This window comes from Natator depressus, chromosome 6 (genome assembly GCF_965152275.1).
Source record: "Natator depressus isolate rNatDep1 chromosome 6, rNatDep2.hap1, whole genome shotgun sequence".
In the NCBI taxonomy this organism is placed as follows: domain Eukaryota; kingdom Metazoa; phylum Chordata; order Testudines; family Cheloniidae; genus Natator; species Natator depressus.
The window spans coordinates 261,764-273,139 of record NC_134239.1 but is presented as its reverse complement, the minus strand read 5'-3'; the positions used below and the strand labels follow the sequence as shown (position 1 = coordinate 273,139).

At 61.4% G+C, this 11,376-nt stretch overlaps 2 protein-coding genes across 3 annotated transcripts; both read right to left on the bottom strand.

Annotated features, from left to right (window-relative positions):
- Positions 1-275: 275 nt before the first annotated feature.
- On the bottom strand, positions 276-2,772 carry LOC141988406 (uncharacterized). The gene is made up of 3 exons (XM_074954179.1): positions 2,373-2,772; positions 1,217-1,347; positions 276-952 (listed from the first exon to the last, which is right to left on the bottom strand). Exons 1-3 carry the CDS (start codon positions 2,770-2,772, stop codon positions 764-766), a joined length of 720 nt encoding a protein of 239 aa, XP_074810280.1. The 3' UTR covers positions 276-763.
- Positions 2,773-2,868: 96 nt separating this feature from the next.
- On the bottom strand, positions 2,869-10,702 carry LOC141988405 (sulfotransferase 1B1-like). 2 transcript variants are annotated; one of them, XM_074954178.1, is made up of 9 exons: positions 10,607-10,702; positions 9,869-10,275; positions 7,534-7,662; positions 7,324-7,421; positions 7,110-7,236; positions 6,731-6,825; positions 4,363-4,543; positions 3,757-3,883; positions 2,869-3,005 (listed from the first exon to the last, which is right to left on the bottom strand). In XM_074954178.1, exons 2-8 carry the CDS (start codon positions 10,047-10,049, stop codon positions 3,771-3,773), a joined length of 924 nt encoding a protein of 307 aa, XP_074810279.1. In that variant the 5' UTR covers positions 10,050-10,275; positions 10,607-10,702; the 3' UTR covers positions 2,869-3,005; positions 3,757-3,770. The 2 variants fall into 2 exon arrangements, with proteins under 2 accessions (XP_074810279.1, XP_074810278.1); XM_074954177.1 differs by lacking the exons at positions 2,869-3,005; positions 3,757-3,883; positions 4,363-4,543; ... (2 more) ...; positions 7,324-7,421; positions 7,534-7,662 and adding exons at positions 8,514-8,970; positions 9,058-9,155; positions 9,268-9,396 and having other exon boundaries at positions 9,869-9,977; positions 10,305-10,659.
- Positions 10,703-11,376: the final 674 nt, after the last annotated feature.

The following is an 11,376-nucleotide window of genomic DNA, read 5'->3' as shown; positions in this document are numbered from 1 at the left end:
ATGTACCATCACCCCAAGGGCCATGGAACCCTCAGGTCCCCAGCGTTCCATCTCCCCAAGGGCCATGGAACCCTCAGGTCCCCAACGTTCCATCACCCCATATGGCCATGGAACCCTCAGGTCCCCAGCGTTCCATCTCCCCAAGGGCCATGGAACCCTCAGGTCCCCAGCGTTCCATCACCCCATATGGCCATGGAACCCTCAGGTCCCCAGCGTTCCATCACCCCATATGGCCATGGAACCCTCAGGTCCCCAGCGTTCCATCTCCCCAAGGGCCATGGAACCTTCCTTCTGCGTATTAAAGGGACTCCTCCCACAGGCAGCATTTCCTGCCTTGTAACCCAGCACCCCCCCATTCGAGGTGTCGGGATCGCTGACCCTCTTCATGGGGTGCAGGGTAAGGGCCCCTCACAACCTGCTGGGAATTTAACTACCACAGCACGACCCAGTAAGACACCTCCACGGAGTCCAGAGAGACAATTTATTGCTCTGGTCTGGGCACTGGCCAGCCATTTGTGTGGGGCCAGAGTGAGGGGGGAACCACATTCCAGCCACACTCAGGAGTGAGGGGCCGGAGCAAGGCCCTGTGGGGCTGAATCTGAGGGTTTGCATGAAAGCACCTGAGGGAGATACAGGGGCGTCTTGTGTCTGCCGCACAGGAAGGGGGATGGGCAGCTTTTATTGACACCCAGATCTTGGGGAGCGGGGATGCTGCTGAGACCTCGCTGGGGAGGCAGGACTGACAGACGCAGGGATGGACCCATCAGCAGTTCAGCCGGGGGCCCCCGGTGAGAGCGAGGCGCGATGCACAGGCAGCTCCATGGGCCGTGCTCACTGGGATCCCCTTCTCTAGCCGCTCAGCAGGGACGGCCCCGCCAGTCCCTCTGCCGTTTCCTCTGGCTGCGCCCCACACTGATCTCCAGCGGTGGGGGATCCAGATCCACTCCCGCACCTGTGCCGGCAACAAGGAGAGACTTAGAGCCCGGGCCAGAGGGGGACACGGTCACCGGCAGCGCTGGGTGGGCAGAGCTCTGGCAGGTCCCTCGGACCAGTTACCCCACAGGGGAGATGCAGCCGCGGGGAGGCGTCTCCCTCCCCCAGCACCTGGCTTCCTGCCGTGAGCTCGTGTCACCGGACTGAGGGCTGGCGTCCCAGCAGGGCCGTGCCAGTACCGATGCTGTGCTCGCTGGTCGGGGCCTCTGCCCTTAGCCCTTACCTGCCCACGCCTCCTCCCAGAGCAGTAACAGCTCCAGCCCCCCAGCGCCATGGCCAGCAGGAGAGCCCCTCGCAGCGTCCACAGCAGGATCCTCAGCCCCGGCTCCAGGAGGCCGTGCTGCTCCTCCGGCCCTGGCAAAGGGAGCAGGTGAGAGAGAGACGCCCTCACCTCTGCCCCTCCCTGCTCCTGCCATGGTCCCTGTGACCTGCTGCCTAGCCAGGGAGCTGAGCCCAGCCCCTGGGGAAATCATACAATCATAGAATATCAGGGCTGGAAGGGACCTCGGGAGGTCATCTAGTCCAACCCCCTGCTCAAAGCAGGACCAATCCCCAATTTTTGCCCCAGATTCCTAAATGGCCCCCTCAAGGATTGAACTCACAACCGAAATGCCTGGGGGTTCCCCCGCCTAGCCCGTGGACACTACGGGAGATTCCCCGGGGATGTGCCTGCTAACGGGAGCCCAGTGGGTGTTACCCCCGGCACCAGAACGGGTGCCGGAGGGGGTCGTGATGGGGTACATGCCCCATCCTGGCCCCGAAAGGGTTAATGGGGCCGGAGAGGCCCGTTACCCACCTGGCTGCACCTGGCGGAGGGCTGGCCCAGCTGAAGCTGAGTTCGAGGGAAGAGGGGCCGGGTCCTATGGAGGCAGGAAGTGTGGAGCAGAAGGGGCTGCGGGAGGAACCCTGCCCTTGTCTGGGATTCGAGAGTTTGGGGGCGGCTCTGGGCTCCTCTCCCGAGTAGCGAAGTCGATAAGAGGCCAGGAGGCCCACGGAGCAGCCGCCGGGGGAATGAGCCCCAGTGGGGAGGTAAAGGCAGGATCTGGCCCTCCAGGGAGGGAGGGTCCAATGGAGGAACAGGCTGTGGGGGAAGGTCCAGCCCCAGGAGGGCAGAGGTTGGTTTGTGTTTTGGGGGGGTTACTGGGCACTGTGGGGCCCTGAGCAGGCCTGGGTTGCCCGGCCAGCCCCTGAAGGGTGCATGGAGCAGAGGATGAGGGTGAGCGAGCGCTCGCAGAGCAGGGTGTGAAGTCCAGGGCCCCCGAGTCAGCCCGAGCCCTGTTGTCAGGACATTGGGCTGTTACTCGTTGGCTTTTGGTTACCCTGGCAGCCATCCCGGGGCCGGGGCCGAGCTCGTCAGGGGCCCAGTGCCGCAGCCCTACCTGGGCGGGAGCACGGGGCGAGGCCAGGGCGTGACTCTACCTGCCACCCGTTAGCGGACGCTGCCCTCTCTGCGCTGCCCCCCGTAGCGCACGGAGCAGCGGTAGGGGCCCTGCTCGGCCAGCGTGACGCGGGGCAGGAGGAGCGAAGCGTTGCCCCTGGGCAGCCCAGGGGCAAAGACTCTGCCCCCTTCCTCGTGGTGACCGCGATGCCGTCCAGCTCCATCAGCGCCTGGCCCTGGAAGTACCAGGTCACCCGCCGCTGCCCGTCCCCCTCGCCCGCCCCGCACGGGGCCGCGGGGAAGCTGCACGTCAGGAGCACGTCGGAGCCCAGGAGCGCCGTCACCGGCTTATCTAACCAGCGCGTCAGTGAAGACGCTGTGTGCGCCAGGGCTTCGCCCATCCGCGTAGGTGTCCACCTCCCCGAGAGGCAGTAGCCGGGCCGCTTGGAGAATTAGTCCGTCCACCTAGCGCTGCCTACGCTGGGGCTGAGGTTGGTATACCGGCATCTCTCAAGTGTGTAGATTTTCACACCTCTGAGGGCTGTCGCTATGCCGAAGAACATTCCTAGTGGAGACCCGGCCTGCGAGAGTCAGAGCCAGCCTGAGGGAGCAGCCGGCAGTGCGGTGTCTGCCCCTGGAAGAAACAGGCAGAGAGGGTTTTGGTTGGGGATGCAGGCTTAGAAGAGCGGTCTTGGTGCTCTGAGCAAATAACCCCCCAGTTTCCTGGTGTCTGCGTCTCTCTGCGTTCCGCGACGCAGGACTTTGTACAGTTTGTAAATAAACAAAACTGCATCAAAGAAATCCCCGACTGCCACCGATTTCTCCTCCTCACAGGAACAAGCTGCTGGATTTTTGGCTAGCTGCTCAGGTCAAAGGGTTACACTCCTGCCCTTGCTAGCGGCTCTGAGGACGAGGGGAATGCAGAGACCCCCCAGCCCCATGGAATCTGTCCCCCCAGAGTTGCCAGCTTTTCCTGTGGTGCTGGCAGGGCCTCCCAGCCAAGTCCCTTTTCCCTTTCCCTGGCTCACAGAGAACAACCCTGAGTTCATTGCTATTTACACAGCCCCATGGAGGAAATGCAGCCTGCCCGCCCCCCACCCCCCCGCTTGACATCGATCTGCGACTTCCTGACAGGTGAGCTCTCTGTGGTGCGACTCACCCTCCAAGCAGCACCTGAGCCCCAGGGGACGGGAGGACACTCGGGGAGGGGGGGTGGGGGGGGCCATCGTGGGCACATCCTGTCTCGGGCTGAAGGGGAAGTTTCCTGAGGCACCAGCCCCCACTCCCACCTCTGGGACACGCCCTCCCAGGTATCACAATGTCCAGGGTCAGGAGATAAACTTTTATTGCAGCGCTGTTCCCGGGGGCGGGGGGCCTGTCTGCACCTGTGGGGCGGGCCCTAGATCTGGGTCCGGAAGTGCAGGCCGGTCCCCTCCATGCAGCGCTGGTAATGGGCGTCGAATGCCTCGCTCTGCGCCACGGTGAAATGGTTCTTCCAGTCGCCAACCTCGCCTGGGGAGGAGAGGGGGTATCAGCGGGGAGACCCCTCACCAGCAGCAGCTGCCCCTTCCCCAGGAAGTGCCTTCCACCCCCAGCCAGGGGACCCCGGCTCCAGGGAGCGCCCCCCTCCATACCGTGCCCCGCAGCCGGCTGGGTCACAGGACAGGACCGCCGGGAAGAATGCCATGGGGACCCAGCCCAACAGGAGTTACCCAGAATCCCTGGGAAGAGCCGAAAGGACACGACCCTGCCCCCCCACCTGTGACCTTATGGGGCGCTAATGCCAAGTGCTAATGCCAAGGCCCCCCACAAGGGACTATGGGTAATAAGGCAAGGCTTCAGACCAAGCAGACATTACCCAGAGTACCTTGCGCAAGTCCCCTAGGCCCCGTTCCAGAGGGCTACGGAGCAGTGTATAGGGAACTTTCCAGACAAAGCCAGTGGGGTAAGGGGTCCCCACAATCCCCAGGTCCCCCTCCCCCTCCGCTCACCCTTGCGCATGAAGGGGCTGATGGTCTGGTCGAGGATGACACTGGGGATACTGCTATAGTTGGCCATGGGGTTCTCCTTCATGATCTGGAAGGACGTTTGCTGGACGATTTTCTCCAGCACCTCTGGAGGCAGCTCCACCTCCAAGAAGTCCATGACCCTGCGGATCTCCCGGGCCGGGTCCTGGTGAGGGAGAAGGATGCTGATCCAACGGCCTCTTGATGGCAACTGGCTGAGGGCCCAGGGGTGCATAAGGGTTACAGGGATCCCTTGGGTCTGGTAGCTACACAGAAGTTCGCCAAGGGACATGGTGTGAGGTCTTTAATGAAAGCCTGTGTTGCACTGGACATGGGGTATGGCACTAGGTAACGAGTTATGTATAGACACTGAACTCTGCCACCTCACTGGTTACCCCTTTTCCCAGATAATGTATTAATATGTTGAGCAGGGCTGAGCCCAGGACAGACCCCTGGGGGACCCCACTATTTATCCCTCTCCACTGTGAAAACTGACCATTTATTCCTGCCCTTTGTTCCCTGCCTTTTAATCAGTTACTGATCCATGAGAGGCGCTTCCCTCTTATCCCAGGACAGCTCACTTGGCTTAAGAGCCTTTGGTGAGGGGCTTGTGAAAGGCTTTCTGAGTGAGCGTCTCCGCTGCGGTAAAATACCTGCAGCTGGCCTGCGTCAGCTGACTCGGGCTCTGTGACGTTATTGACTTGAACTGGGACCGTATAGAACATTGTTGCAACCAAGGTCCTGTATTAGCACCAAATCTTGTATAAAGGGGGTCAAATAAGGTGTCTAAGACAAGGTTACGGTTGGCTGGTTAGGATTATGCGATCTGTTTGCATGTATCATTTTTGTATTTAAAGTTATAAGTATTGGCTCTATACTGTCTGTATTCCAAACTTATGCTATGCTTCCGGGGGACACCCCAGGCAAGTTGGGGTCAGCTCTGCCTAGCCTGCTGGGTGGCCCATTAAGGACCCTCAGCGACACAACTGACCCACTGAGAGAAGGCAGACACACCTGGGGACTCGGCCAGGTGCGCAGGGCCCTGCCTAGGGACAGAGCTCTGAGGTGTTCCCAGGCCATGGGATGGGCAGCTTGTCCTTGGGACAAAGAAAGCAGAGACCACATGGCAAGAGACTATAAAAGGCAGCTGCCGCTCCTCCATCTTGTCTTCAATCCTGCGTCTGGCCTCTGGAGGGACTTTGCTACCCTGAAGCTTTGAACCAAGGACTGAAGGACCCATCCCAGCTGGGGATGTTCTCCAGAGACGGGATTTGAACCTGCCGTTTATTCCATCCCTGCTGCAAGCCTGAGCGAAGAACTTGGCCATGACTGGATGGAATTGATTCCATTGAACCCGTTCTAGCTCTCGTCTCTATCTTTTTCCTTTTATGAATAAACCTTTAGATTTTAGATTCGAAGGGATTGGCAACAGCGTGATTGGTGGGTAGGATCTGATTTGTACATTGACCTGGGTCTATAAAACTGCAGCGTAGACATTTGGTGCTCGGGCTGGAGCCCGGATTCTGGGACCTTGCGGGGGAGGCGGGAGAAGGGTCTCGGGGCTTCACCCCCCACAGGGCATGCCTGTCGGGGCTCGGGGCTTCCACAGGAGCAGGGTTGAAGCCCTGAGACTCCCTGTCCCCGCAGAGCTGAAGCCCCAAGTCTCGGCAGGTGAGCCCCACAGGGCTGAAGCCCTGGCACACACGCCTGAGCTCTTAAACATCTGAAGATTGTTGTGTACGGCTGGGTACGTCTGGCCACCCCTAAGTTATTCCCTCAGTCTGTGAGGAGAAGCTACCAGCGAGCTTGATCTTTTGAGATGTGATTTCAGCCAAACTGATTGAAAATGCTGGGAGAAGGACTTGGAATTAACAATCTTGCAGGAGACAGCCAGGGGAACGCCTTGTGAGATAACTGAGGCACTCGAAAGCAGGTTATGTAACTATTTCCAGTATTCTCATTCTATGGCTTGACGCCCTCTTCTTTGACGCTAAACTTCTCGTGGTTCTCACTGTCACTGCGTCAAAGTGCGGCGCAAAGGGGAGCGGGATCCGGAGGGGGATTTTACCAGCCGGTGGGTTCTGACTCTGGGGTCTGGAAGTGCTGGGAGTGTGCAGGGGATCGGGGCTGGTAACTCCAGAGAGGGGCTCCAAGGGGCCAGGGTGTGCGCCGGGCGCTCGCTAACCTGGACAGAGTGAGCCCCACGGAGGCTGGGGCGGCAGAGGTTGTAGTGCCAGAGGCTGGTGGTTTCAGGGAACTGACCCATGGCGGGGCCAGACACGACTCTGTCATGCTAAGACCCCTGGGCAGCGTGACTTGCCCCTTGCCCCCCGTCCCCTCCTTCCACACTCACCTCTTTCATGTCCTCATAGAAGACGTAGAGGATGCGGTGATTGGCCCGTTCAGCCCAGTATCCACAGACGTGGTCATACCACGAGCCCCAGGCCACTGTGGGGAGAGAGGCCAAGCTGACATGACCCTAATCCCTTGGGCAGAGGTCATAGGATGTGACCTTTGGTGTGGTCACCATACGGACTCCTGCCAGAATTCCTTGCTAGCCTCCCCCAGCGGGTAAGGACCGGTCCGTATACCCCGACGGGGGAAACCTCAGGTCTGGAACCAAGGGAGCTTCCTCACACCCACAATCCCTTAGGGCCCCCACAGCCTAGGAAGGGGTGGGGAGGGAGGTGGGGCTGCCATGGGGCCTCTGAACCCTCTTGACCAGTACTAACGTTTCCCATCCATGAACTTCTGCAGATAGAGCTCCCAGGGCCCCGGCTCGGGCTGTGTCTTGTTCATCTGGTCAAAGAAGTAATACGAGACCAAGTTATCCTTGGCATTTCGGGCCACGTAGATCACCTGGGGAAGAGAGAACAACGTGACTGTGGATTGGGATTTAGGGGTACCGGCAGGGCTGTTGGGGGACAGGGGGAAAGTGTCTCTTGCCTTGCATCTGTTCTCCCAGAAGGACTTGGGAACCAGCTGGAAGGGCAGGTGGGTCTTGATGACTCGGGGGGGAGGAACATTCGCCAGCTGCTGCACACCTGGGAGAGACGGGACCAGAGGGGGCGTCAGCCCTGCGGGGGGAGCCCAGCAAGGCGGTGGTGGGGTTGCAGCCTTGCCCTGCCCCCGGGCAGGTAGATCGGAAGCACCCACCTGAGGGCACTGGGGGAGGGGAGCAGATCTCCAGGAAGGGGATCCGGATGTGGGTCGGGGCTCGGCAGGCTTTTTCCACGTCCCCTCGGACCAGGATCAGGTCCACGATCTCCTGCATCCACGTGGTCCCTGCAGCGAGACAGTCACAGACAGAGACCCCACCATCCCTGCTCACGCCCAGGCAGCTTGATCCAGAACCTCTGGCAAGGGGCAGTCGTAGGACAGGATGCTACAGCGCCCCCTGCTGGGAGAGCAGCGCCCCTCCGCCACCCCACAGCGCACCCTGCTGGGAGAGAGGTGCCCCTCCCCCTCCCTATAGCACCCCTGCTGGGAGAGCAGCGCCCCTCCTCTCCCCACAGCACCCCGCTCCCTCCCCACAGCACCCCCTGCTGGGACAGGCCGGGGCTGGAGTAGCCAGGAGCTCCCCCCACAGCCAGCGCCAAGGGACCAAGGGACCAACCCTAACCAAGGGAGCTTCCTCACACCCACAATCCCTTAGGGCCCCCACAGCCTAGGAAGGGGTGGGGAGGGAGGTGGGGCTGCCATGGGGCCTCTGAACCCTCTTGACCAGTGTCACGGAGTGCCCGGGCGATGCTCTGGAACTGCTCCCCATGAAGCCAGTCAGGACTCTGGGGCAGTCGCCTTCCGGTGAGCAGCCTGTCCGCAGGGCAAACAGCTCACACGGCTTCCACCTTCCTGGGTCTGACCTCGGAGCATTCAGCATCCTCTGCCCCTCCGTGTGCTTCCCACAGCGAGACCGCTCAGGCGGGGCTCCTGGGGAAGCCAGAGGGTCCTGCACCCCAACTTCGCAGTCAGACGGGACTCTCAGCCAGCCAGTAAAACAGAGGTTTATTAGACGACAGGAACATGGTCTAAAACAGAGCTTGCAGGTGCAGAGAACAGGACCCCTCAGCTGGGTCCATTCTGGAGGGCAGTGAGCCAGACAACCATGTCTGCACTTCACTCCATGTCCTAGCCAGCCCCAAACTGAAACTCCCTCCAGCCCCTCCTCCTCTGGGCTTTTTTCCTTTCCCGGGCCAGGAGGTCACCTGATTCCTTTGTTCTCCAACCCTTTAGCTCTCACCTTGCAGGGGGGAAGGGCCAGGCCATCAGTTGCCAGGAGACAGGGTGTCGGCCATTCTCTGTGTCCAGACCCCTGCACACACCTGCCCTCTAGGGCTCTGCAGTGATCATACACCCTTACCCCACCACCTAGATACTTAAGAACTGCATAGGGGAAACTGAGGCACCCCCACAATATTCGGAGGAAACACTAAGAACAGTCCCACTTCGTCACATCCAGTACTAACGTTTCCCATCCATGAACTTCTGCAGATAGAGCTCCCAGGGCCCCGGCTCGGGCTGTGTCTTGTTCATCTGGTCAAAGAAGTAATACGAGACCAAGTTATCCTTGGCATTTCGGGCCACGTAGATCACCTGGGGAAGAGAGAACAACGTGACTGTGGATTGGGATTTAGGGGTACCGGCAGGGCTGTTGGGGGACAGGGGGAAAGTGTCTCTTGCCTTGCATCTGTTCTCCCAGAAGGACTTGGGAACCAGCTGGAAGGGCAGGTGGGTCTTGATGACTCGGGGGGGAGGAACATTCGCCAGCTGCTGCACACCTGGGAGAGACGGGACCAGAGGGGGCGTCAGCCCTGCGGGGGGAGCCCAGCAAGGCGGTGGTGGGGTTGCAGCCTTGCCCTGCCCCCGGGCAGGTAGATCGGAAGCACCCACCTGAGAGCACTGAGGGAGGGGAGCAGATCTCCAGGAAGGGGATCCGGATGTGGGTCGGGGCTCGGCAGGCTTTTTCCACGTCCCCTCGGACCAGGATCAGGTCCACAATCTCCTGCATCCACGTGGTCCCTGCAGCGAGACAGTCACAGACAGAGACCCCACCATCCCTGCTCACGCCCAGGCAGCTTGATCCAGAACCTCTGGCAAGGGGCAGTCGTAGGACAGGATGCTACAGCGCCCCCTGCTGGGAGAGCAGCGCCCCTCCCCCACCCCACAGCGCCCCCCGCAGCGCCCCTCCCTCCCCACAGCACCCCGCTCCCTCCCCACAGCGCCCCCTGCTGGGACAGGCCGGGGCTGGAGTAGCCAGGAGCTCCCCCCACAGCCAGCGCCCCGCCCCCTCCCCACAGCGCTCCCTGATGGGACAGGCCGGGGCTGGAGTAGCCAGGAGCTCCCCCCACAGCCAGCGCCCCACCCCCTCCCCACAGCGCTCCCTGATGGGAGAGGCCGGGCTGGAGTAGATGGCAGCTCCCCACGCTGTAAGTGCTTCTGCCCCACTCCCTATGGCGCCCCCTGCTGGGGGAGGCCGGGTCTGGTCTCTTACCCGCCTTGGGGTAGGTGGAGATGAGCAGGTCGTCAGGCCAGGCCTGGAAGTCCTCGATGGGGCCCCACTGCTGGGCGATGGGCTCCATGAGCGGGATCCCGTGGACCAGCTGGAGGGGGAAGCGGTGGAAGACGTCCTGGGATTCTTGCAAGACCCTAGCGTAGGTCTTTGGCGCTGCCATGGCACCTGCTTCAAGGGGCGGGGTGGGGAGCCCTGCTCAAGGATAGGGACCCCTTGGGGGATTCCTAGCCGGGGGGAGCAGGCTGGTTTCTGGGGGACCTAGCCAGGGGGAGCAGGTGGGATTCGGGGGGGTGCTGCCTCAGGGCTTCCTGGCTGAAGGCGCAGGCTGGGTCCCGCCTGATCCTGTCGGAGCTGCTGGCCGTGTCCTTTGCAGCTGAGATTTCTCCCTGCACAAAGATCAGTAAATAACCTTTACCTTCAGTCCAGCTGGCCACGCAACGAGGAGCTGAACTTGTAACCTTCCTGTGCCAGGTGGAGCTGGCAGCCACCCGGGCCGGGTTCCATATCTAGGGGTTCCTCTGCACCGACACAACCCAGAACCGGCTCCAGCCCCCACCCAGGGACCTGGGACAATTACCGCCCACCCCGGGCGCCGCTGAGAGGTAAAACTTCCCCCCCTCGCACGCACAGAGTCTGAGTGTAGAAAAGAGACTCTTAACGAGAGGAGGGACGTCGCCCGGCATGAATTAGGGAAAATGCCACAAGCCGGATTCATACACATAATGCTGTGAGCGGGACGCCCACACCAGGGTGTCGGGGGCAGAACGTCCGCCTCCTGTTCCTGAGACCTACAACCACCAGTTCCTTGTCTGTGCCCCCCAGTCTCCACCTGTGACGATGTGACGCAGCAGGGAGGGGGGAGTGTTGCCCTGGGACTGTGCCCTGGGGAGGGGAGACCTGAGAGCCTGTCACCTGAGCCAGGAGGGGGAGGGGGAGGTGACACCTCTGCCTGGGAATGTGAACAGAGGCTGGAGGAGGGGGCCTGCTGGGGGGGTTTAGTTTCAGTTTGGGGCTGGGTGGAGGAACACCGGGAACCCCAGGGCTGGGGTCTAAGCTCCCTGCTCCCCCAGAAGGACTTCACTGAGGGGTCCTGGGTGTCCCCACAAGCTCTGTTTTGGACTGTGTTCCTGTTGTCCAATAAACCTTCTGTTTTACTGGCTGGCTGAGAGTCACGGTGAATCCCAGGAAGAGGGGTGCAGGGCCTGGACTCCCCCACACTCCGTGACACCCTCCACCCCACCCCACTCACGGGGGTGGGTCCCTGGTCAGTGAGGACCCAGGGCTCAGAGGCGCGTCTGTGTGAGCTCCCCTCCCGCCCGGGGGAGAAGGCACCTGGCTTGTTCCCCCCTCTGAGAACTTGCTTTGGCTGGCCCCTCCCCGCCCCCACACACAGCTGCTCATTCCGCTCTGCTGGCCCCTGGCGGCCACGGCTCCTCTCTGCTAGTCACCCCGCCAGCCACTCCTTCGCCAGCCAACTGTCAGTCACC